The sequence below is a fragment of the Corapipo altera genome, unplaced genomic scaffold, assembly GCF_003945725.1.
Source record: "Corapipo altera isolate COAL_440 unplaced genomic scaffold, ASM394572v1 61411, whole genome shotgun sequence".
NCBI lineage: Eukaryota > Metazoa > Chordata > Aves > Passeriformes > Pipridae > Corapipo > Corapipo altera.
The window spans coordinates 13,391,716-13,419,197 of record NW_020884875.1 but is presented as its reverse complement, the minus strand read 5'-3'; the positions used below and the strand labels follow the sequence as shown (position 1 = coordinate 13,419,197).

The 27,482-nt window shown below is 34.3% G+C and overlaps 1 protein-coding gene across 11 annotated transcripts in view; it reads left to right on the top strand.

Annotated features, from left to right (window-relative positions):
• FCHO2 (FCH domain only 2) overlaps window positions 1-27,482 on the top strand; it is an 80,858-nt gene that overhangs the window by 28,893 nt on the left and 24,483 nt on the right. For 8 of the 11 annotated variants that reach the window (XR_003526203.1, XR_003526204.1, XR_003526202.1 and 5 more), the window contains exons 9-17: window positions 9,298-9,342; window positions 11,058-11,130; window positions 13,757-13,781; window positions 20,993-21,047; window positions 23,509-23,687; window positions 24,239-24,253; window positions 24,666-24,690; window positions 25,393-25,435; window positions 26,406-26,500. Coding sequence is in view for 8 of the 11 variants with exons in the window: in XM_027634444.1 (XP_027490245.1) it covers window positions 9,298-9,342; window positions 11,058-11,130; window positions 13,757-13,781; window positions 20,993-21,047; window positions 23,509-23,687; window positions 24,239-24,253; window positions 24,666-24,690; window positions 25,393-25,435; window positions 26,406-26,500 (555 nt within the window). In the remaining 3 variants the exon portion in view is untranslated. The remainder of the gene's footprint in view (window positions 1-9,297; window positions 9,343-11,057; window positions 11,131-13,756; window positions 13,782-20,992; window positions 21,048-23,508; window positions 23,688-24,238; window positions 24,254-24,665; window positions 24,691-25,392; window positions 25,436-26,405; window positions 26,501-27,482) is intronic. The other 3 variants (XM_027634445.1, XM_027634442.1, XM_027634443.1) reach the window with 2 other exon arrangements.

Genomic DNA, 27,482 nt, shown 5'->3' with positions numbered 1-27,482 from the left:
AGTGTGTTGTGTTAAACTACATGTTTTCTATCTAATGAAGAAGTATACCAGGTGAATAAGGTGAAGCGGTGGGAAGGGGGGGGGAAGAGGGTTAATAATAACTGTATTACTCCTAAAAAATTTTAGAAATAAATTAGTCCTTTCCCAGAGCTCGAATGGCAAAACAGGGGCAGGGAGTATTGAAACTTGCTTTGATTAAATCTACTAGCTTTTTTTCTGCTTGAATAATGAACTCTGCTTTGAAAGAAAGACTTGAAACAGTGCTAGGTGTGGCATTTATTATTTCCATGGGTTTGTTTCATAACATAGTAGTTTATAGCACTTATAAAAATACTTTTCTAAGACACTAAACAGCAACAAATATATGGAAATAAACACTGAAAATCATTAATAATGACTTTTGAACACCTCTGCAGGATGTCTTTGAGCTTCTTTTCCACAAGGAAGTGTAACAAAGCAAGTATTTATTTTATATTGTTATAAATGATTTTCTTTATATTTTCTGTAAATATTGTGAATATTTTAGTGCTGCTGACACTTGTGATTAGATGCCAAATAGCCTGAAGTGCTAGCACAGTTTCTCAAAGCTTGTGTCCACACCTAATTCTACACAGAAGGCTGACTGAGGAATGAACTTAGTTTATCAACACTGATAGTATCTAAGGGATTCAGGACAGTAGTGTTTGTAAAGGAAGGCAGAGCATTGCTGTATCTCAGAAGTTAATGGAAGAAATTAGATGTGGGTATCTTTGAGAATTTTTATGAGAAGCTGGACTTAAGGTAGATAAAAGAGCCTTTAAGGGTCCTGTGCTGTAGAGGTGTTTTCAGTGAGGAGCTGCAAGCTTAGAAGCTGTACCAATAAATGGGTCTTAATTTCTGTCCTCAATGTCTATTTTTTTTTTTACTTGCAAAAATTGGGTCCCTTCATAACCAACAAACCTGCTAAAACTTCTGTGGACTTTAAGAAGTCTCATCTGCCAGAATAGATTTTTAATAATCACATATATCTAAGCTGCAAACTTGTTTTAGGTTGCAATTTATTGATTTTTAAATGGTGGTGGTGGTCTGGACAGCTATAAATGTACAAGTTTTATTGAAAAGTCTCTTAATGCAAGTGGAAGGCTAGTACCATTGATAAAAATATCTTGGACAACATCTCTAGATACAACAGAGCAAAAGCTGGCCTTTCAGATCACTGATGTTTCAGTGATCTGAAACACTGGGTAAGATGAAGTACTTTTGGATCCACTTGAATTTTCTTGCTACAAACAAACAAATCAGTTGCAGCCTGACACTAATAGTTTTATGGGACTGGAGGAGCAAAGCAATGTCCATTTCAGTAACTTAAGTAGGAAGAATATATTAATTAGGTGGTAGTCCTCAGAAAATGCAGTAGTATGCAGGATAGCTTCTACTGTGATAAAAAAATATTGAAGAGTTTTAAAACACCTGAAAATAGAAATAACATACTGAGATGCTAGTGAAGTAAATAAGGCCTGTACTTCAGTTACATAAAGTAGTAAAACATTGTATGCAATTAATATTTAGGGAGAGGTTTGCAATTATTAACTTATTTATTTTTCTTTTAAGATAGGAAATGTTCTTTTTTTTACCAATTGAAAAAAGATTTTTCTATCTGAAAAATTCTGGATACTATAAAATACACTAGCCTGTTTTTGCTCTTTAGGGTCACATTAAACATATTAAAGTCTGACAATTTCATGAATTTAAGTTCAGAACTTAAGTAAGAAAACATACCCTCTTAGTTTATGGGGAGAATGTGTGACTGTTACAAAAGACATGCTTCTCTGAAGTGGTCTTTAAAGATGTAGGCTATAACTTTACATATTTACAATGTCTAGTGTTCCAAAATCTTAGCTGAAAAGTACTTGAATATGTCTGTGCATTTCTTTCATCACTGCGTACTTGCATGGTCTGCCTTCAGCAGCTGAATCATGTGCCATGCAGTCAGGCAGGACCATTTGTTACAGATACTTATATTTCTAGACTAGAATTATGCAATTCTGCTCTTCTTAGTATTTTTTCCAAACACCCCCTATAATTTTCAAAAGATTTTGCTACTTTTAACTCAATTTGATGGGAAAGTAGAAGTTTCAAAGAAATTGTAATAATGAGGAGTTTGCTAGAGAGAAAAAGGACCCAAACTACTAATATCATATTAGGGAAAGCCAGTTAAGAGTTGTAAGCTACTCGTTTGGAGAGCCAGCAGACAGCTTAGTGTGTGTTTGTATGTATTGTGTATGTTGACCAGCCACTTAGTTTATGAATAGTTAAAACCAGCCATACCTCACATCTGTTTTTTTATGCAGTCAGAAAGGAAATATGAAGTTGAAGAAAAAGCAAGAGTAGAAGAGGATAAGGAAAGGGACTGGAAGTGTAACAGTCTGTAGATTGGTGTATTAACTGACATTATTTTGCTACTCACAGACTTCATGCTTTCACAGATCATAACTGAAATTTCCAGTGTTGCAGTCTAGTTGGACCTCTGACTTGAACCGTTGCATTTGGTACATGTTTCCTGTCTCTTGAAAATTTTTGTGTTATCAGAGCAATAAAAAATACTTTGTAACTGATGTTTGCCACCTTTTTATTTTAGAGAAAAAAAAATCTGGTCTCTCCTCACTGTTGAAAAACATCTTGATTGATAGTAATTATTTTAAGGCTACTCAGATTATGATCCTTTCCTGCTTTGTTTTTGCTCTGTAAACCACTGTCCCTTGAGTACAATGTACTTGCTGTATTCACAACACCATTGTACCCAGAGTACGAGAAAAGCCTGAGACGAATGTTTCCTTTGATCCAGTGAACTGGGTGCAGGGCTGGAAGCCTAGTAACAGAATCAGGGTTAGAATTGATTGCTTGTTTAGTAGATGCTCCCTGGAAGTGCTACATGTGTTGATAGTGATAATAGTTGTTATTTCTGATGCCACTATCACTTCTGCCTTTTTTTTTTTAGTGTATATGTATATATATATATAACCATGCTATAATTTTATCTTTTCAACATGATTTTTTTTCTTCTTAAAAGAAGGATTTGGTCAAACCTTCAGCATCTCTAGAGGCTATATAGCAGCTAGATTGATATATAGTCCTAAGGACATAACAAAGGGCAGTTGAAAATTTGTTGTTGTAGTGGAACTGTATTTATAGGATTAGGTTAAAGGATATGGTTTTACCAATATTATTTCAATATTTTCCCTCAGACTGACAGGTTAATTAATAGGCCAGTTTTATTTTCTGTTCCTTATCCTCTTTCTGTAAAGAAGAGGTGACCAAATCCATAAACTAACATTTGCCTGTGGCAGTTTGGTACTAGCATGATAGATATATCACATATATGTTATTTAACTCAAAGATAGTAGCCATTCATCTTTAGTCTGCATTCCTACAAATAAGATATGCTTGAATTTGGTTTTGTTTCTTCTTTTTTATATGTAAAATAAGAAATCCTTTCTCGGGGAAAAATAAAGTTCTCTTTGTCATTTTATAAAATTACTTCTCATGTTTGGACAGGCGATAAAAATTGAAGTTAGTATTAGAAGCAGGGATGTTGAGACAATATATTTTGGCTTACTGGCTTCTAAATTTGAAAGCTTGAAATTTTTTGCTAAACATGTCACAGGATCAGATGATAGCAAGAAAAAGATTGCTTATATGTTTGTGTACCTACAAAATTGACCTTTGTGATGCAGCTTGACATCTAAACACTAAAAGCAGTCATTTGTTTTGACAGCAGAATTAATTGAGGCTAAAACAGTCGAAATTCCACTTGTATCAAGCTGTTCATTAGGAATTGCTGTCTGGCTTTAGTGCTGTCAGAAAAATAACCTGTTCTGCTATGATTAAATAGCAGAATGATGGTCGGTCCACTGAATTTGAGAGAGAGGTTGAATAAACTTTCTACTGCGGAAACAATTCAGAAGTGACACGCTGCAAGGGGGGTCAGAATGTGCATTGATATCCAGCTGAGCTGTCAATTGGCACTGAGCCAGGCACGCAAAGCTTTGCCATTTGAAGCAGCATGCGAAGCATATGCAGTTTAAAAAAAAAATTATCCTGCTTTCATGCATGACTTACACTTAGAGACAAACTTGTGTTTTTATCAAAAACAAGAATATGTTTTTTTATTGTGAATGTAACTACAGGTACAGATTCAGACAGTGCTTTTTAAAGCTTTTGCTTGAAACAGATATGTTAATGTTTGTATGTGTGCATGCATGTGTGTAAACTGATTCCTCAGGTTGCAGGGAAGGGCAGTTTTGGAGGGGGAGTTGAGTGTCTGAATTCTTGCAGTTACTGAAAATTAAATGCAGTTAATACCAATATAAGCTTTGGTGGGATAATGTTTCTTTCTGTCATGCATACACTCCAAAAAACAGAAAGGAGACCATTTTCAAAAGCAGATGCAAATGTAAAGCAGTTTTTGATTTGTTGACTTCTTGATTTGTTTACCTTTTTAGCTCTGCAGGATTTTCCAGTTCATTAATATACTTACTGGGGGCACTTTTTAAGGGTATGACATAATATTATGTTTTCCTTCCTAGTAATGGTAATTGACTTTTGTATTTGACTTGTTTATTTAAGAATCCTCTCTGTTGAGGAAAGTGCAAATTTTTTTATTGTTTTGACCTGAGCAAAACATTATCCCAGTGTCTCTCTCACACAGGTCTTGTATGAGAGTATTACAGATAGACTGGAAAACCTTTATCTAGATTTTATAGAGAGGTTTTGTAACTGTTTTTTGACTGTCCTCAAGATAATTAGTGTCACTGTAGATAAATTAAGGTATTAAATAGTAGTGTCTATAGTTGCCTTGTGTATACTCTGAAAATACTGTTCCCATAGATGTGGACTAAATATGTAGGAGATACGGTAATATAATTTACAATGCAATTACATTTTCTCCATTTGTCTTTCAATAAGAACAGTATCTCCTTATTGCTAGCCATATACTTTGCCTTTAGTGGCATGAAAGTCCACATATCACGTGCCACTTGTAACAAGAGAAACAATACATATAGTTACTGAACAGTCTCGGAGATGCATCCTGAGCTGCAGGCTCACTGGTGCTTTATTTATGCTGGTGTCACTTATTGTAAGTTATGGGACTAACTAAAATGAAAATTTTCCATTTATTCAAGTTACCTTTTGCCTTTTCTGTTTGAGCAAACCAAAGCTTCCTTATTTTCAAGAGCCTAAGGACTGACCCAGTCTTGATGTATTTGCTTCAGTCTTTTGTCAAATAGCAGCTGTCTGCCTTATGTATTTGTGAAACCACCATCCATTTGCCTTTTCTTTGTGTCCTTATTTGTCCCAGCTGGTAGAATACTGTGGCATTCAAAAACTCAGTGCAGCTTGCCTTGGAAAATGCTTTAGGGTGATGCTTGGTGGGAATGTTTACATACAGTTAGAGGAGCTTACTAATTTTTGATGCCTGCTCCTTTTGCAAAATACTAAATTTTCATTAGCATCCTGATAGCTAGGTATGTATTCTTAAGCAACTGAAATCCCACTAGATACTCAGATCTCTTTCTATTATAAAGGCTAACCTTCATTTATGCACCATATTTATTCTTTTTTTTTCTGTTCTACAGTATCAAATACATGCAGGTCTGTGTAGAGGTATTTGAGATGTTTAAGCTGTAGTTACCAATAATGTAACAGATCAATGTAAAAACAGGCCAGACTTTAAAAGTTGTTTTGAGCCTGGAACTATCCATGCAACAGAAGGTTAAATCAGAGACTTTTGCAAGGACTGAACTAGATCTCCTCTATAACATTTTACTTACTCTGATGAAAGTCTTCAAATGTCTTTTTGATTTTTACAGTACTGCTTTAGTTTTAGTATTTACTTTTGTGTTCATATGAATGCTTGAGAACAGTCTTCCTTCTCAATTCACATTGTTTTCTTGTTATGAGAAAAAGAGCAAAGGAAATTTCAGTGATTTGCCTGCAATTCTGCTGAAGAGCGTTAGTGTCAGCATTATCACCTGCGTTGCAGTATGGCAACATCTAGATAGTCCTTTCAGTGCCTTGGGCTACCATGTGGCATGGACTTTGATAAGTCCTCAACTTCAGCTCTACTTGTGAAGTATTTGAAGCAACTGCTTTTCTTTCTTTGGATGTTGCAATGGACAGTGAATCTGTTTACTTGCATCCGAAGTTAATACCAGCCCACTGGTAATTTTTAACTGTAGCAGCTAATGATTAAGGAATCAGAAAGACAGAAGTTATGGTGCTTCAGAGAAGAAAGCTTTCTGAGTTGAGTTGTTTGTTTGGATTTTTTTCAAGTGCTAGTGCAGATGCTTTTATTTCCATATACACAAGGACAGTGGGCAAGGCAGAGGGAACTTCTTAAGAAACCATCTGAGTTCGTTATTGGTGCTATGCTCCCATAGTAGTATGTATGCCTAGGGCCTCTTGGCTGGCTAGGAGACTGCAACTGGTTCTAGCAGAGGACAGTGTGGTCACAACACACAATTCTGGCTGGGCATACAGTATTATTGCCTCTTTGGACACAAAGACATCTGTCCACAGGACACTCCAGCTGTTGTGAAGGCTACTGAAAGCTCCTCACAGCTGCCCTGTTTTCTGAATTGGTTCACTATAGAGTGCCACATAAAATGTCTATTTCTGTAATGTTATTTTGATTTAAAAATACTACACCAAAGGCAAAATATGGTACTTTTTATGGCAGGCATATAGGAAGCAGAACTGTTGGGAGGTGTGAAGGTACAGGAAAAAACTCTTAAAAACTGCTAAAAATTTCACTCTACTCTGCTCCATTCAACAGGCAAACTATGAATTTGCCTTCGATGTAAGCAAATAATACAAAATGTGTTATATTGGTGGGGACGTATTAAATACAAGCTTTACAAAACCACCTTTGGACATCGGAGGAAAATGCTGAACTTAATTTTTTGTGGATTTTGTTTGTGGATTAATCAGAGAGAGCTACTGGCATGAACTTCTGGGATTCCAAAGCAAGAAGGTCCCTATGTAAATTCGAGTTAAGTAGGAAAAGTAAGTTAGGATCAAAAGATGTTTTTGGATTTTAACTGATTCATGTGATATCTATGTGTTTCTGTACTAAGGATGAATGTGTATTCAAATTAAAGTTTATCAAACTGTAAAAAACCCATGTTCAGAAGCGTTTTAGGCAAGTGTAGTGGGCAAAACAGAGGAAGTTGGATGTGTTGTTGAAGAAATTCTTTACTTTCTGCTTATTTTAGAAGTGAAAGGTAAAGATACTGATCTGAATAAGGATGAGCTATTACACGAGCCTTTAATATTTATTTTAATCCTTAGTGTAAAGGTCTTAATAGTCTGGGCATCAGTCTTAGTAGCTGGAAGGGGTAAAGGAGAAGATGGAATTCTGAAAAAGCTTGAGTAGTTTATTCCTCTAAAAATATGTTTAAATCTCAGTTGTTTACAGGGTTTTTTTCCTTTTGTTTTGGACATGAGTGTTTGTGGTTGGGTTGGCTTTTTTTTTTCTTTTCCCAGCCAAATGGGAATATGTATAGAAGCAAGAAACAGAAGTAGCTAAATCATTTGCAAAGTGATGAAAAATGTGCTATCTGAAACATAGTGCTGAAGAAGTAATGGATTTGTTCTTCAGCTTCTATATTTTATGGCATTTTTCTGAATTTCTTGCTTAGTATCTATTGAACAACAGAGTTTAAATTAGCAAAGTAGTATGTTGATGAAATCAGTGTAGAGATGTAGACATGTACAGTTCTCTGAAACGGTTTTTCTGGATTTTTTTTTTTCTGTGTTTTGTTTTGCAAGGTACCCAAGTTTGCTGATTTTTGGAGCATGGTGATTTGGGTTTACTGTGAATTTAGTGGAGAGCAAAGGCAAAGGGATTGGAAAACCAGCTTAAAATGCCCATGTATTTACAATGTGTAAGAGACTGAGAGAGCTGTTAGGAATTTGCATCTTGTCTTGTTATATTGAATAATTAGTCTTGCATTTGAAATTATTTAATAATTGAAATTTAAAGGGCTGTTGAGACTGCAATTTGAGATTTGTCTTTTCATATTCTGCTTTCAAGAGCATCATTTGGAGGCCAAACAATTTTATTATGATAAATGGGCTATTGATAGGTTCTAGTCCCAGATTGTCATCCTGCTGCTTGTTTTACAAGCACTCTTTTTACAGGTCTCCTTTTACTGACTGGGAAATTTTTTGCAGACATAGTCTTAGTTACAATAAATACAAAGTCAATACTTTGAGCCTGCCTTAATTAAAGAAAAAAGTTGTTAGAACTGTTTTTGCCCCTGTCTTATCTGTAGTATGTCTGTATATAAACCTGTGTGCATGCCCTCAAAATGATTACAGAAAGGTAAGTAATAACCCCTGTAGCACAGTACTAACATACTAAACTTTTTCTTCTGTGGATACAGCTGCAAACTACTCCAACATGGGTAGAGGAAAAGGTGCCTGCCTCTGTGAGCTCTCTGGTTTTTTTTGCACTTCCACAAGTGCTGGTATGATTCTGCCATTTCCTGAACAAGGTCCTTTGGAAATTCAGGCTTTTTTCTGCACATTTTCTCCTTAAAGTGACTCTAATAAATTCTAGAAATGACCAAACTGAATGAATGAGGGTTAGGACATCACTTTGCAATTGCAGTTGACTGTCACCTTGTGTCAACTGTAATTTAATGAATTTATTTAGATACAGAAATTAACTAGTGTTCGCTGCTTTTTTTTGGTCCTGTTGAGACTTAATGATTATTTTTTTTAAAGTTTATCTCCTTTATTGCTGTGTTTAAGGTTCTGTATGCCACTTTTAACTGTGTAGGTAATTGGCTGTGGAGAGGAAACACTAGAACTAGCAATGCAGATTTAGCAAAAGTGTGAATATCAAAATTAAGGCTATAGCTGTGCTTTTCTCCTTTTTTATATTCCTTTATACAACTCTTGTTCATTAAAAGAGGATGAATGTAGAACCTTACGCTAATACTGCATTATAGATGCAATTTTGAATGAGAAGAGGACACCAGTTAGATGTTTCATGTGGTTCTAATAGCATAGGTAATTGAATTGTATTTAGATGAAGGGTGCTAGTATTTCAATTTTTCAGTATGAAAGAGTCAAAATATTGCTTTAAATGTATGATTTTGTAGTCTCATTGGCCACTGGCATGGTAATTGTTCTTTTCAGTTGCCACCTAAATTTTTAGTTAGATTATCTTGAGATTTTCAGGAAATATTTATAGTCATTAAAATAGATTAAATTTGACCTAATGTTTATCTTCATTGCCATTTCTTTAAGGCCCTATTGAATTCGAAGAATGCAACACATCCAGTGTAGTTGAAGGTGAGTTGCCATGGCATAGTTATTTACATGAGAATGCTATGAAGCAAAGGGTACTCAGTGTGTGAATCTGTATAACTTTGAAGTTCTCCAGTAGTCTGAAAAGCAGTTTTCCTTTTGGGAAACAAAATACAGTGACAATAAGACTAATGCACGAATGTCAGAGAATTTGAGTATTTATATCAAATATATTTTGGCTAAGCCCTGTCTTTGCAGAGATTTGGATTTAATTCATTTATGACTGTGTTGTAACTTAATTTACAAGTGTCAAAACATGGCCCAGGCTCTTCCCATTGTTACTATGTTAGTTATACCAAGTCTAATGTAGTGTTATGGTTGCAAAGTCTTTCTTTGTTGCCATAGCTTATTTTGCTTAGGGGATTGTTTTAAGTGATTAAGAACTGCTTTATGTCCATAAGCTATGTATTTACTTGTGACACAGAGGAGTTGACAGTATAACTGTAGCATATAAAAACTTTTAAGTTGCCAAAGTTGCAGCTGAGTCTTAAAATCTCTTGACTGAATCAGAGAGCATCTGTATTCAGAAATTACTCTCATACTTTGTTTGCCATTGTTTTGGGCTGCATGAGGCACAGAAAGAAAAGAAAATAAAGCCTGGACATTTAAAAATAATCTTGGAGCAACTGATGTGCCTCTGTATATATGACTGACTCTACAGCTAACTGATTTGAGAAGTTTTGAGTTATTGAACCCTGAAAATTTAAGAGGGGAGAGACTGCACTTACGCACTGTGTGACGTATTACTATGAAGGGGAATATAATAAAGTGCTTGAATTGTCAGTTGTTAAATTTTGGAAGCCAAATTATTTCCACTATTCTGCTCAAAAGCATACTCTCAGTAGTATCATACATTGAAACAAAATTATAGACTATAGTTGGATCAGATGCTTGCATGTAGTCATTTTGTTTGGCAGTCCACTTTGCTTAAGCAAACGCTGTGAGAAGCAGATGTGACAGTAAGTCGGATGGAATATTTAAATGTATTTTAATTTTAGTACATTAAATGGGAATGAAAGCAAACTTTTTTCAGTACTGTAGCTATATGTATCCAGTGCTAAAAGCAGGAAAGAAACAACAGAGGGGAACCATGATTCCAGACTCAGTGAGAACCAGTCTTAGAGCTGGCTACGGCACTGGAAAATCATGAGCTCAGCATCAGGTGGAAATCCAAGAGACAATCTCCTTTTTATAAGGACCAAGATCGTACTTTTGAGGAACGACAGGGTCTTGCAGCTGCTGGGAACATGCAGGGAAATAACAACAGGGTATTGAACTGCAGTAGCTGAGGAAGCCAACATTCTGTTTCTATCCAAGTGCCTTGACTATTCAGGATCGCCTGGACCAATAGCTCCTGTTGAGTTTCTTTGAGCAGAGTCCTGTTCCTCAAAATTACCAATGCACCTCTTATCAATCAAAAAACCACAGTCTTCATACCCAACTTGGAAATGCAAATCAGTTTTATAAGAACCTAGGTTATTAATGTAAACCATATTTAGATTTTATTTTTTGATTGGTATGTTAATTAAAACAAATTGTAACAATGTTCCCTTAGTTTTGCTCCATACCTGTCTCCACTGTTAAATTTTTATAACAGCTGAGGCAGCATTTAAAACATTCGCATTTATATATCAGTGTTTGACAGTACTAAACATGTATTTATCTCCTTGATCTTTAAATGAAAAGTGTTTGTTCTGTAGGAATAAAACCACGGAAGAGGAAGCCTTTTGGTTTATCAGGAATAATGAAAAAAGAAAAAGATACTGAATCTGTGTAAGTATATTTCCATCCTGAAGCTGTATCTTATATGAAAACTAGTAAAAGCATGGGAGTAAAAATCAGCTGATGTTTAACCGAAAAAAACAGGTTTATAACTGCAATTTAAAGGAATGCAATGAATATGAAAACATCATAGCTATTTACAATTTTTGTAACCAAGGATTTTAAGGAAATAACTTAAGTGCATTCATAGTAGTCTAGTCAAGTTGCATTCTTTCCTGTGCATAGGTAAATAGTTTTCCCTTCTCCTGTATTTGAGTGTTGCAGATAATGTAATTTGCATGTGTACTGCTAACGAAATAGTAGCTCTGTGCGTGGTAAAAGTACTGGATGCCCATGTGTGCAGAATTGAAGCTTTCAGTTATTCTTCCATCAGAAGAATGTATAGTATATAGTACTGAAGGAGAGAAAAATCTTTGAATGTTTTTGAAATACATCATGAGCACACTCCCTGCTCAAAGACTCTCAATCTAGCTCAGGACTGATATCCCAGATATACCTTTTGCCATATTCTTTGCATGTACTCTGTCTGCCAGGAGTTAAACTTTCCAGAAAGTGAGTTTGAATAATAGTTCTGAGATGGATTGGTCACAGTGTCTGTATTAGTAATTATGGTTACTGTATTTCGATGTATTTTTTTCACAATTTCTACATGTGTTTCCTCAATGAATTAACTTAACAGAAAATAGCTTAAAATTTGACAAACTTAGCAGTATAGAAATATTCTCAGAGGCAACATCTGCATACATACTTTTTAAAATTACTTTTAAAAAGTATTTTACCAGCCTTAGTTTTTTTTACATAATGCTGAAAAATTCATGACCTAAGAAAGCAAGTGCTAATACAATTTTATTTCTACAAAAATGAATAGATTCTGAGGGCAGAAAGAAAAAGCTATGATGGCATGATATCAACCTCTATGTAACATGTGACATGGGCCTTTACAGAGATTCCTGCATTATTCCATGACTTCTAAATGAACTAGAAAATTGCAAATAAATGACGTAGGATTCATTCTGCTTTTGTAAAATGCTCTAATACTTTTTTATGATCTCTTTAAAAAATTTCATTGCTTGTCTGTATTTTGTCTGGTTTCGTCTTCAGCTGATGATCCTGTTAAAGACTGCACATAATAAAACTATGTCAGCGGAAACTTCTCTGCACATAGAAGTCAAGTCCTCTCTTAGTCTCTTGTTTTATTAGTCTATATACTTGTTTAGTTTGTGTAGGGCTAGCTTTCCACATCTAGAAAAACTCCCATGATTAGCAGACTTTTCAGTTTATCAAGACAGTTTTTAAACTGTTGATGCCTGAACTGGTGGTGTGTCTAAGTAATGCTTTTACATGGGGAAATACCATACAGAGTGTATTCTGTTGCATGTTGCTGTACAGTTTAACCAAGGATTTCACTTCTTTTTCTAATCACTGCTTTGCATGATTTGGTTGTTTTAGTTTTTATATACAATTATTTTCATTCATTTGCCTCATATTTCACATTTCTCAATTTGTATTGGACTTCAGTCTGTCTTGTTTGAGTACAGATGCTTTTGAAACCACGTCTTGAGAAAAGTCTAAGACTTTTTCTTTTCAAGCAATAAAATAGCTTTCAGAATATGTCTATTGCTATGAATTCAGTTCAGCCAGCAGAGGGAGATAAGATGTAAATCAACTGGAAACTTGGTAACATATGTCCTCTTTTATGTGAGGCCTCTGAGAGGAGATGAGATCCTTCATCTCGCTGTCAGTTCCTTAACAAGCTGTACTGCATTTCATATTAATGCTTCCATGTTAGCAAGTTTTTGTACCTGTTTTAATGCAATGTAGTAAAAAGTGTGGGTTTTATATTTAACCTATTTAGCTTTTCAGAGATGTTTTAGATTGCAATAAATTTTATTTTTTTTACACTTTTTTTCTCTAAGTGCATGTTTAGGATGTTCAGATTGATGATATAAAATCACTGTTGTTCAGTTACACCATCACTTAAGGCTTTATTTGTCAGGATGCAAATTAGAGAGGACTTGTATGCTACTCAAATATTCCTACATATTTCTTCAAAGTGCTTACTAGGAGGGTACTCAGTTATTTTTTTCAGCATCTTCTAGTACTTGACTGCAACTGTGCTTGACAAACACGTACTAAGAATGACATTCTAGAAGGGGAGGCTTTGAATTCCTCTAAGAATAGTCTTAATTTCTTTGGGAAACTAGTTATTGTCCAAAATGTTTTGCAATTGTATATGGACTATTTCATTAGCGTTGATGACTTCTACTTGTTTCGCACATCAACTGTGGAGACCTGAATCTTAAAGTATATTCATCCAGAATACAGTGTGGTAGTCAATACTTTTTTTTTTTCCACCCACTAATGTATGACTTTGCTTTTTCATAATTTCTTTTGAGTTTTTCTTTCACAGTGTTTTGAGCATAAACTGTCAACTATTGTTTAAATTTCATTCAGTTGGATGTGTATTATTAAAGTAAAAATTTCAGTAGTCTGAGAGCCAAAGGGGTCAAAGGCACTGTTTCAAATTAATTGAAAATATTAAAGGAAGTACTTATAACTGCATGTATAAAATAACCTGAGCATTTTATAATTGTAAATTTCCTTTTTTTTTTAATAGGGAGTGTCCAGATGCAGACTCAGTTGTAAGTACTTATTTCTAAAATAAATGCATATGCTAATATTAGCAAGCACTACAGTCTGATGAAACATAACTTACATACAGTCCTTGAAATGCATTGTTTATCTGATAGAGGATTTAGTAGTTTCAAAGCATACTTAAAGTGTTAATTTTGCTCAGTAGGTAATCTTCAACAGTATATACAAACATGTCAGTTACATTGGAGTAAATTTTGAGTATACAATAACATTCTGAGTAACATTTTTGTTGCCTAATAATTGTAAGCAATAATTTTAAGGTTTTAAGCAAGGTGTTTTTACTGCAAGTATATGTTACTTTATTCTTCAAGTTAATAGTTTAAATTCCTTGGTTAATAGATTTTAAGTAAGAAAAAGGTTTGAGTTATTATGGACCTGACTTTGTGTTACCATATTCCTCTTCTTACCACTGCTTCCTTTGAGAAATCTTGCTAGTATTGATGGGGTTCTGCTTTACCACTGGCAACAGTGTAGGAATATACCCTTTAAACCATGGCTTTAAATGCAGTATGTCTAGATGTGCTTTATTAATGGTCTGCTTTTCATTGATGTTAGTTTGATAGGTCTTACAATTGTATTTAATAAATTTTGATAAGTGACAGTTGCAAATTAAATTGGTATGTTAATGATTTTTTTATTTCCTTAATTGAATATTTTTATTTAAACATGTATGTTCTCTTGAATTAATGTGCAGCAGATATTGTAGCTCCCTATAGCTATAGTAGGCAAAAATCAACAGAATAATTTAGTGATTTTCTGGAGACTAATTTGTTTTCCAGTTCATTTATTTAGATGCCAATTATATTATACAATTTAAGTTTTAAAGTTCACTGCTTTGTGGATTTTCTTCTTTGTATTTAATAACTTGGAGGTTTTAGTAGCTAATATTAAAACTTCTTTTGAGAAACTTGATCTGAAACATCTACTAGAACCATTCTTCTAAATAGGGAAAATTAAGTTTTACCACATAACAAAAACTATATACCTAAGAACAGCTGTGTAATCCTCATCAAGACAGTTATTTTATACTGTGCAGTCATCTTGACTTAGAGCAAATTTCTTTTTTGGGGTACATTTAAAATAAAGTAACTTTGGAGTTATCCTTACAATTATCAGGCTTTTCATGGAAGTAGTATCATTTGACGGTTCAGGTTGAGTCACTGGAGTGAATTGCAACTGGGTTTGACTTGCAGTGTTTATTTTCTTCTTTGCTTATTTTGGTCTCCATATTTATTGAAAATAATTAGTTAAAAAATTCAGCTGTAAGTTGTTTTGACATTCTTTCTGGCTGCACTCCATATGATCACCTAAGTTAATTATTCTGTCTAGATATAAGTTATATTTCGTTTTTTGAAAGAGAGAACTAATTTTCATTGTACCTATCAATAAAAGCAGATGCTTTTGTTGTATTTTCCTTTTTTTTCCCTGCCCAATATTTTATGACTGTATTTGGAATTTAAAGTTCAGTCTCTGATTTCTTCTTGCTTTTTACAAGCAATAGTATTATTCTGAATATGGTGTTAGAATGCTTTAATAAACAGACACCATTACTGTAATTTTTGTGAAAACACGATACAACATACCACATATGAGATTTCATTTCACCCCTTACAAACAAGCACCCCAGAGTGCTTTTATGTTTTGTGGTTGGAGTCCTCTTCTGGAAGGTCTCATTTCAAATGTTTTTCATTTTTCTTGACTTTTGCTTTTAGATTTCCTTTCTGTTTAATTTTTCAAACTTGATTTAATAATTATAGCCATCTATACTATTATCTCTATGAGGATTTGTTTTGTATGGATCTTTGCAATAAATTACACACTTCAAGAAATAGAACTTGAAAAAGTATTACTAAAAAAAGATAAAGCAATTGTAATTTTTGTTTGATTGCTAGGAAGTGCTGAGGACCAGACCTCAGAAAATTCAAGTTAAGATGTCCCAGTTACAATTTTGATCAGTTTTAGTCACTCACAGAAAATCTGTCTGGCTTATATATGATTAACATTATCAAAGGTGGCTTTAATAATGATTAACATTATTTAAAGGTGGCTTTTATTTGTCAGGCATTTCAGTTGTGTGAAAGGACTGTCAGAGGTAACCATTCAACAATTATTTATAACTGTAGGCACTGGGGTAAATACACTGAAATTTTAAAAGTTAAGAATTCAGTAATAACTGACTTCAATACATTATCTTCCAGTTCTATGTGTACTGTGCATCTTTGAATGTACAGTGTATACCATTATGGCCTTCTCACTAGTCCAAAATGTATAAATGCAGTGTGTTTGAATTTGTATTCTCTGTTTCCAAAAAACAAAACAGTGAGACATCCTAAAAAATGTCTTTTGTCCAAAAGTGGAAGTTCTCAAATTTATCTGTGGCAAGCCACTTATGCTCATCCTTTTTGTAGCTGCCAAGTTATATATATTGGAAAATAAATTAATGAAATATTAATTCCTCTAAGTATTTTTGTTGTAACTGCTGTAAGTTTTCATGTGCTCATGAGTAGGAAGGTAGATGTGAACTGAGAACTGTTTTTTGTTAAAAAGGTTGACCACTTCAATAAGGGGTCTCAGTTTAAATATAGGTGACACTATCTCTTGAGATTTAAAATTTCTGGGTTTTTATATGTCAGCTTACACATGTAACTTCCATTAAGCTAAGCCTTAGAAAATTAACAGTGTGAGCACTAGAAAGAGATAGCAGCTGAAGTCTGGCTCTGTCTGTGGTTTTTGCCTAGAAAGTTTTTCTAAAGGATGAACTAATTGTCTTCTTTCCCATGGGTTTACCATGTCTCTAGGGATGGTCTCTAGGAAGATAGGAGCTCTAAAAGAAACTTCTATTTTGGGGAAGCATTTACAATGTTCCACTTGTGTCCAGTAAGATCTGAATTGGAATTGCAACCCTTCTCTTGGTTGGGATACTTGCTGATCTCCTTCTTCTACTTGACTGCATATTTTCATGAAGAGTGTAGTAATGTAATTATCTTTGAGTTCTCTGTTCTGTCTGTCAAATCCATTTGAAATTGTCCAGTAAGTTTGAAAGTAATTAACAGGGGAGTCACAGATGTACAGAACATAATGCTTAAAGTTTTCTTCATGGGAAAGTGAAATGCAAACATATATCAAGGCATACAAGACTATTCATTAACCTCTTTACATATGAGTATAGCATAATTACAGTTATATAGAATTATAGACTGTTTTTATTGCTTTGGAACCACCAAATTTTAATAAGGGGAACACAAGTATATTTAGTGAAATTCAAATGCTCTTCTTTCTTTGCATTTTACAATGTTTCGTTCTGGCATATTTTGAATAGCTACCATTAATATAGAGTACAAGGCTTTCTAGTCACAGCACAGGATCAGAGGCACTTTGAATACCTGTTTTTCTTTCTTTCTGCATTTCTAACAATGGGAGAAACTGATTGTCTACTCTCTTCTTCTGTGTCTGTTGGCTTAATAGGCACCCTAAGGAGAGGAGGCCAGTAATATGCCTCTGTCTTAACCTAAGGATATGCCAGAGTCAAATTTACATCTCAAATATGTCAAAAGTGGAGAGGCTTTTTGTTCTCTTGTTGCAGCCTATGAGCTTCAGCTGCTTACTTTGAATCCACCTCAGTCCTCATCTGGATTACAGGAAGTTGAGTTGTAGCATAAAAAACAGTGAGCTGTTCAGCTATGCCATATCTTGAAGCATACCTTGAGGAAAACTTGATAAGGAGCTCTCATAATCACTTAGTTATCCCAGGACAAGACAAAGTGGAAAGAAATCAAGCTGAAGCATAGTGAAGGTTCTTCACTTCTTGACTAATGACCCACCTGTGGGCAGCACTAGTGTTGCAGACGAAGGGCCAAATAAAGTAGCTACACTGCAGTATGCTCCTCATGTTTCTTTCTTGTCTTTTGTATGCAGCCCAGAGATATTAATGACAGGGTAGTGGTGTGACTTCCGTTGCTTTTGGGTGACAGGTGGGACAGAGCAAGGAAATTAAAATGAAGTATTCCCCAAAACTAAAAAAATGTTTTGTCAATAGAATGCTTAGTTCTCAAGCTGTTTATGCAGGCAACTTTTTTTTTTATTTACTGAGGTCTTGTTTTATTTCTTTGAAAATTTATTCACCCCAGAAAGCTCACAGAAGGCAAAGACAGAGTTATAGGACTTAAGTTTTAGTGTATGTTTAAAGCTATATAAGACCTCAGTTAATGTGTTATGTTACATCTACAAACACAGGGAAAACTCTTTGTCTTTTATAGCTACGTGTTTAATTGTTTAATAGAACATCAGAGAATGTGAAACCTTCAAATCACATGCGTATTGAACTTTTTTTTTTTTAACTGCAAAGACTACTACACATGTTTGTTTAGGGGGCTAAACCAGACCTTAATCCCCATCATATTAGTAACTACACTTACCAAAGGCCAAAGTTTACCAAGATCATCATCTTATGTGTTGAAGTTCATAAATGACACAGGTATACATGAAGGTTGTGACTTCACCTCTGATCAGCAGCTTGGCAAATCAGGTCTTGTATGTATTGTGTGCCCGATACTTAAGACACACTGTTATCTGTGTAACTGCAGGAGTGTGAAGAAGAGAGTAAAAATTAGTCAAGTAGATATAAATGCCTTCATTGACATCAGATTCACAAGTATATGTCTCTCTCAAGATGCTGTGTCATCTACCACTGTTACAAAATGTAATTTTTTTAATTAAGTTCTGTTGTTTCAGAAAGCAGAACCGTTCACCTGTTCAATCTTTCAAAATATTGAAAACAATATTTTGAAGTTACTACTTGTAAGATTTTTGAGTACTGTTTTGCTTGTACAATTGTCTGTACAAAGGCACATCAAGTATCTCTTCTACCCATTTCTTCTGTTAGTTTACACAAAAAAATGAATTCAGTATCTCACTAATGACCATAAATTGGTACAAGATCAATCTGAATCATTGACAAAGCTGGAAATACAATGCAGATGATTTTTGATTCTGCATACACTGTGTAGAGTCAGATGTTTTAAATTACATATATTTAAAATTTAGATATACAAAAGAATATAAATTAAGTTTTCTGCACAGAGCTAGTAAAAAAGTTTTAATGTAGACTTGCTGAAAAGAAGAAAGGAATTTTGTGCTCCTGTGTTCAGAACTTAAGCTGTAAAGTATCCAGCTCTGTTACGTACATACTAACTTTGACTTTTTTTATGAAGTTATGGAAACAGACTACATGGTAAAGGGCTATTGCTGAGGAATAAATGATTCAAGTGTCTTTGAAAGACTAGGAAAGGTAGATACTTTAAGATTTTAGTGCTTTCTAAGGACTTACTTCATCCTAGAGATTATTCAGTAACTTAAAAATAATGCGGTGAAAATAACTTCTACGAACTAAGTTCTCTCACAATTTTATATTAAAATAACCATATCTGCCAGCCATGCTGAGCATGCTGTGTACTCAGGAATAATATCCCTTACATATATGGCCCAACTGCAAGAAAAACTAAATGTTGTATATTTAAAGATTTTTATTGTTTTTCAATTCATCTTAACCGTGAATGATCCTGATCTATTGAAAATTGCCTACTGTGACAACTAAAATAATTTCCGGATTCAGAATTTGTAATATTACAGGAAAATATACCTACCCTCTAGCTGTATGTTTTGGTTCTGTTTACTTTGATGTCAAGTTTCATTAGTGTTTTTTGGTATATAAACAAGGTCAGCCTGAGGTCAAGCGTAGCTAAGAACTCTGATTTGAGCAAGTAGAGCTAAAGTACTGGACCGTGTGATTGTACTCTTATTACTTCTTTTTTTTGTTCTTTTTTAAATTTATTTATTTTTTAATCACATAGCAGTGAAGTCTAGATCTTACAAGTATTTCAAGAAATTGCATCTGTGTTCCATATTTTAAGGCTGGAGCTTAAGTATTGCTTTTTGGCCTTAGTTTGATGTGGTATTTACTTTAATACAGTGTTACATCTGTACAGCACTATATTTCTTAGTCTTTTTAGCAGAAAGTTTGATCTCTGTTTAAATTCCATTTAATTCAGAAGTGCTAAATTTAGGGAGCTGTATAGAGGAGGATCTTTCTTAGTAAAACATCAACTATCCCATTTATAATATCTGTAAACTTAATAGAAGGATAACTCCATTTTTATATTTGTCTTATTCTGTAACTTAAAAGCTATTCAGAGATATTCTCTTTAAATTTGGCTTCAAACTTTAGCTGAAGTCATATGTTTCCTTCCTTGTCCACTTGAAACTTCCAGTGTAAGTAATTTGGTTATATCTCATGACTTCTAATAACAAGTTAGATTTTGGCCATACTGTGGTATATATCTGTTAGTCAAACTGCCTCCCAGTAGCTGCTTTCTGGTAGAACAAACTGATTGCTACACTAGAATAAATCACCTTTTTTATATTAATATTCTAATTTTTATAAGATATTTATAACTGCTGATCACTGCATTTTGAAAGTACCTCAGTTGTAGGTTTTTAAGGTAATAAACTTACCAGGACATTAAGCAGTTCACATACACTTTATCCTATATATATAACGTACGTTAATTTGGTTTTTTGCACATTTTTAAAATTTCGATTATCATAGAGACTTGTTTCTCTCTGTCCCCAAGTCTTTTTAATGATATTTTAATATAATTCTTGTCAATTTATATTTAATTACCTTCAAGAACTGAAAAACAAAACCAGTCTGAAGTTCCCAGATGCTTATTGGCTTTCAAGATCCAAGATGGTGCTGGAGATGTGTAAAGAAAAACCTTGGAAAGCAATTTTGAGCGCTTGTGGTGTCCATATTTCTTTCTGAAGCAACAGTGCAGGCATGCTGCCTTTTCTAGGGGGAATGCACCGTTGGAACCTCTAGTGACTTAACTGAGAATCAGAAGTAGAAATCGGGAAAATGTTTTGGGGCCAAGTGTCAGTAAGAGCAGATGCATTTAAACTTTTCAGTTTTCATAGAAAATTTAGACATTGTTTTGTTGTATTCTGTTGCTGAGGTATCTTGTAACACAACTTCTGAACTACAGATCAAAACATCAGAGAACTGTAATAATTAATATTTAATAAAAATAACTTTCATGAGTTGTTATAATCAAAATTTATCAGTTATATAAAATTCAGTCTGATGTAAAAATGACTTTTTTTACTTAATTGTCAATACCATAATTTTTGTTATTGTTTTTAGAACTTTCCTGATGTCGATGACGAAGGATACAGCATTAAACCAGAAGCAACACAGGATATCCTTTTCACTGTTACTGTGCCAAGTTATTTGATGTTACTACAGTTCTTTGGAGAGAGAAATTACTGACTATGAAGTGTTAAGTAAAGAAAGATGAATGACATTTATGCTTATGTTGCAGCTTTGTCTTCTTATGTTCATAGCTTTTGCAAAATGAACCAAATTTGGTGTATCTTAAATTCTGTGTGTGTGCAGCTGTTAAAGATTAGATCAGGTGTCTTGGGAACTTTAAGAGGACAGTAAAAAATAGAAATTAAAACAAAAGCCAGAACAAAAACTTTAAGGTAACCATGCAGATCTCTCTCCCTGAAAAGTCTCAGAGAGTTTGTAAAGTTTGTAAACTTTTTAGACGTGGGGAATGGTTTTCTGTTCTATACCTGCATCCTCCCGTTTTTTTTGTAACACCGTTAAAATGATTGGGAGCTTGAGCAATGTAGAAATAGAATTTCTGTTATATCTGTTGTCATTATTTACACCACATGCTGTTTCCAATGTTTCCAATTAATAATAGCTTTCATATACAGAATAGATTTTGTTCTGAGCCATCTTTATAGAGGCTCAAGATTTTTCTCTGCTCTTCTTTTGGAGGAAAAATTCTTCTTCACTTTTTTTCCTACCATCACAGAGGAAAGCTCTACTTAAGCGCTGGGAATAATTGCTGTAGATAATCTAAGCAAGTCTCACATGTTAGCAAGATAGCTGATTTTTGGAAATGTATTCACTGAATTTTCTGGGTACTGCAGATAAAAAGTAAAATTAGGCTGTGCAATTTCCTTAAATTGCAAAAACTTTTAGGCAGTTAACAGCACATTACAGGGGGCCAGTCCATCCTCATAGCCTCCTTCCTTTTATCAACTTTGCAGAACATGCTTCTAGTGTCCACAGTGAAGATTCCTGTAGTGATTAAAGCACTTAGTGTTCTCTCCTATTTACAAAATTAATATAAAAGTGATAGGCTTTGATCCAGTTTTGAGAAGAGCATTATTTCATGCCTTACATTTATTATGAAAGGGAAAGAGAAGTGAACAACATTCATGCTTGTGATGAATGATTCCTCTGGGGCATCCTTTCCTATATTATCTCTTTTTGTTGTGAAACAAGAGAAAAGGCATATATTCAGTGAAAAATATTAATGATTTGCAATCTGTCACCTAGGTAGTACTTCAGCTTCTGAAAATCTTGACCAGATTCAGGAACTCATCTGTTCCCTTCTTCTTTTCTTCCCTTAGCCTCTAGGAAGGGATATTTATTTTGTTGATGGGAACTCTTAAGATAATTGTTGTAGGGCATTATTTTACTATAATTACAGTCAGTCTTAATAAGTCTGACTTAAATCTGTGTTGAAAAAGCACTTTACAAGAACTGCCTGATTTGTAGGAAATTAATCTTGAAGGTCAACAATAACTTTAAGATGAGATCTTCCGATGAAATTAAAATTACTCGTCCTTGAAACTTTTCTAGATATGCTCCATTTTGATGGAACAGATACACTGTGAGATGAAGACATTTAGCTTTTTCCTCAGTGTAACTTTCAGATCATTTCAGTTGAAATGGATTTGGAATGTCTGTGAGGTTCAGGTTTAAATCTTTGTTAGGGAATAGTTTGAAGGAATTTATTGCAAATGTCTGTCATATTTTCAAGTGAAAATAACAGAAGTGACTTACAGAATATGTATGCTTCCCCCAGGTGGTACAAAACTTTTATGTTTCAATAGAGGAAAATTGTCGAATTTTGTCTTGCCAAAACAAGTGCATTTTTTAAGATTTAGCATAGCCCTTCTAGAGCTTTTGTTCAGTACAGCTCCTGTGCGTATGAAGAGCCAAGGTTATATTTTCCTTATTTTGAGGGCTGAGTTGTCATTGTGATTCCTTTTTTTTCCAAGCATGACAGTGCTTTAAGCAGCTGACATTGTTCTGTTTCTGTGAAACCTTCTGTTTAACTGGCATCCTTTCTTGCAAAATCTTCAGTGACACAGTACAAAAAGGGTAAGTAATGGTGGCTGCTGCTCTTTCCTCCACTGTTAGTGTTAGGTGCAGGTACCATGGACATTTCACTGCTCATTAAAAAGACTAGGCCACCTCTTCACTTGGTTGAAAGGATTTCTGCATTTTTCTTATGTTTGTTTGGGTCCATGGTTGAGTCTTGCAAATCATAAATGTTACTACTCTAGAATCTTTAATTTAACCTGATGCCTTCAAATATGCAGTTGTTCGGTTATATGGCAGATACTGCCGTTCTTCAGTTATATGACATCATGCTTTTCTGAACAAAGTCATCATTATGGAGATTAATGGAATAAAACTCTTGAATTTTAATTGTGAATTTTGGACTGCGGATATTTGTGAAACATCTGTATAAGCGCAAAAGAGGTCACTTAATATGAACATTTTGTGGAGCATAATTATGAAATAGATTAAGCAGATGAATCTGAAGCATTTCCACCTTAACTGAGAAAAACATACCAAAGAGAATCATTTCTATTCATCCAGTGATTCTGACTCTGAAGATGATGAACCCAGGAGGTTCCATGTAGAAATAAAACCTGTCCAGCCAAATAACAGCTCTCAATATACTATGCCTTCCTTGGATGAGTTAAAAGTATCTATAGGGAACATCACTCTTTCTCCAGCAATATCTGTAAGTTTTGTACCTTGTATTTTTAATGTGTAGAAAAGGGGTAGAGAATCTGTAGCGTAAACATATATTTTACTGTTCAGAATTTATTGTAGGTTTAATGATTCTTTTTTCTTGTGCACTAGGTTGTTTTTTGGTACACTTCATTGCAATATAACATTATGTACTTCTCTTTTCTCAGATTTAGACTTTCCTTTCAGTCTTGTGAATGCTCAGTTTTTGTCTTTGTGCAGTGGCCACCACAAGACACTTGAATACATCGTGGAATTAGCTGAGCATGTCTTTTAACATAATTTACTAATTTGTAATCAATAGCATACAAGTCTTTTAAAAAGATCATATAATGTGGATATAGGTAACATTTACAGTGCAGCTTTATTGATGTATTCAATTCACCAAATAATCCTTTATACCACAAGATGATAAATAGTATTAAAGTATGCTAGTACAACATTCAGATCAGAATAAGACTGGCTCTGATTTTAAGGAAAATAGTGTGCATAACATATTAAAATAATAATTTTTCTCTTTTTTCCCTCACCACATTTTGAAAGCAGAGGCACAGTCCTGTAAGTAGAGAATGGTTTTTTATTCCTGTTTTTAGTTAAAACCAAGTAAGTGTAGTATGTGAGGGGAGTTATTGAGAAAACATTAGGAATATTTCTTTTCATGTATACCATGTGATATAGAAGCTGTTTAGTTTTACTGCCCCAGACAGTAAAGAGATTTAATAATACTGCTCCCTTTGTCAGTTCTACAGATTTCATTGCTACCTTTTCTTACTGGTGTGGCAGGTGTGCATTGGTTGCTCTGTCCTGGCTCATGTTCCATGGTCTTCTGCAAGCTTATAATGTTTTGCCTGACACTGAAAGCAGAGTATCTCACAGGAAGTTGAGTGGAAATAAGAATCCTGGGACTATTAACTGTTTTATTTTACAGTCAGTAGAAGAATTTATTCCTAATTATTTTTTCCTGTTTCAGGCACAAATGAATCAAAATTCATCCAGTAAGTGTGAATCTTTTAGTTTATGCTAGCTTTTTAACATAGAATGAAAGTAGATTTTTTTTAATTGTTGAAGACATAAGCTTCTCAAATAGCGGTATTTTAAGTGAAAAAAAAATATTTCCCTTGTCGGTTTTATATTCCTCTTCTTTATCTATATTCTTGACTGTTCACCGTTGTGGGGACCAGACAAGCCTGTCTCTGACAGTGATGAGGTACACATCCAAAAGCCAAAGGAGGTACTCCATGGAAAAAACTCCTGTGCGGGTTCTTAAAACCCTTCCACCTGCTCCAGTTTAGTACGATTCACAAACCAGCAAAGCACAGTGTCTCTATTTGTATGATATAAAATATGACCATAGAGGTAGAGGACAGAGCAATAATTTCTATCCTTTAGAGTTTTTTCAGTGGGAAACCAGGACAAATTTGCTGAAGAACAGTATTGATGTAAACAGTAAAGCAGTATAATTCAAGGAAGAAATTTCAAGTGAACAACACTTCCTCACAAAATGAAATGCTGTGTGTAGTCTTTTATTTCAGGAGTATCTAAACTTAAACTTTCAGAAATAATGTATTTTCTTTTTTCCATTTTAATATTTCATTATGAACCGCCAACATTAATATTTACTGTCTTTTTATAACAAAACTGAAATTTTTATTTTATAGTTTCACACTTTTGGTGATAATACTGTATGTTTTTCTTAGGTGAAGAGTTAACAAAAGCAAAGCTTTCTGCTCCATCTAATGAGTAAGTTCAAATTTAAAATTCTGTCAAATGCAATTTTTCAGGAATTTGATCTTATTTTTCTTATACTCAGGAACTCATTAGAAATAACAGCTGACTCCTATTTGAAGTTGGTCATCTATTGCATTATAAGACTTAAGAATGAATTATGTAACCATGGAGATTTCTGTTGACTTGTTTACCCCTTTTAATACATTTGCTATATTGTGATCTGTCTCAGTTGATATTTAAAATTACATGATTGTGCAAGGGTTTTTTTATTAAATTCTCAGTTTTTAAATAAGACATATTTTGTTTTTATTCTACAGTGTTCCATGGTAAAGAGTTTAAGATTGCAACCCCCAAGTTGCATCCATTCCTTATATGTATATATACTGAAATAAATGGATTTGAAGATGAAGGTCCTTGAAAATGACAGTCATTTAACTGATATCGTGAAGTATGCCCACACAGAAACTTGCACTAAGGTGTCAGCTCAGATAGTCTCCTTATGTGTGAATCAGTTCTTTAACCTGCAATTTGTAATTTTTTTCCTTTTAGATGGAAAGAATAACTAATATGGACAAAGAGGTCAAATGTTTTTATCGTATTATTGAGGGACTTTTTACAAGGGCATGTAATGATAGAACAAGGGAAAATGGCTTTAAACTAAGAGTAGGTTTATATTAGATATTAGGAAGAAATTCTTTTCTGTGAGGGTGGTAAGGCACTGCAACAGGTTGCCCAGAGTTGTGGATGCCCCATCCCTGAAGTGTTCAAGGCCAGGTTGGATGGGGCTCTGAGCAACCTGGTCTAGTGGTTAGGTGTCCCTGGCCAGGTTAGGGTGGTTGGAACAACCTTTTTAAAGATCCCTTCTAACCCAAACCATTTTGTGACTATTATCTTTATTACATTATCAAACTACTGAAGTTGATTTGATTTTTATGAATGCATACATTTTTCATTTATGTTCCAATTGTAACTCTTAACATAGAAAGGGGAACAGTGACCTCCTGGCATGGGATCCACTCTTCAGCAGTTCTCTTGAATCTTCCTCTTCAGTTTCCTTGGCATCCTCATCCTCCTCAGGTAAAATATTTAATAGTAAATAATGTTTTCTCTATATACTTGAGGATGTTCTGGTGTTGGTTTTTTAGTTATTGCAAGGGGACATACTTTGATTATAAAATGAATTTTATAAAGCAGTATACTGCCTTAGAAGTGTTACACAACTGAGGATACAAGGCTTTCAAACTAGAAAGCAAGATGCAAGAGGGAGTGCTCGAGACCTTAGGAAAATTCTCTCTTTCTTCTGTCCTTTCTTACTTTCCAAAAAATTGCTTACCATGTAGAATGTAGTCCTTTTATCTTCTACTGGTAGAGCTGGGAGATTAAATGGAGGCTGTTGCAGCAACTGTGAGACATGCTGACCTTGCACATGAATAGGGATGAGTTTCTTCTTTCCAGGAAAGTTGACTGAGCTGTGTAATATAAAGGCATTGCACAGCTCTGCTGTGAGGAATTTGTTTCCTGTAGTTAACAGTGATTGTTAGATGTGCATAATCCAGGGGTAGATGGATAAAAATGGCAGGACTGAGGCATGAAATAAGGTGAGATCCTGAGAGCAAGGGTACTGGGAAGAAAAGGATGGTCCATGGAGTGTGGGAAGTGGAGCGTAAGGGCTTATCTTGCATGGGCATTTTGGGGTGCAGGATATTAGTGTGGGCAGAACACTGGCAGGCTTTCCTGAAACTTGGTCTTTGCCAAAAATAGTTCCATAGTTCTTTTCCATCTACCTACTATGTATCTATTTCCCAACCTTTGCTTTCTTAATGTAGACACTTTTTTCCTCCCACATGCCTGAGAAAGGAAGTGTGTTCACTGATTATTTTTTTTAACTAGGTATTCATTCTCAAGAAAACGGTAACAGACCTCCCTTCTTTTTTCATGATTATGGCTTTCTAGCTGTTTTCCTCTGTACTTGATCATACTTGAAGATCAGATTGAAGAACAGTAAAGAAAAATACATATATCAATAGGAGAATTATGAAAAACTGGTGTTATTTCTTGG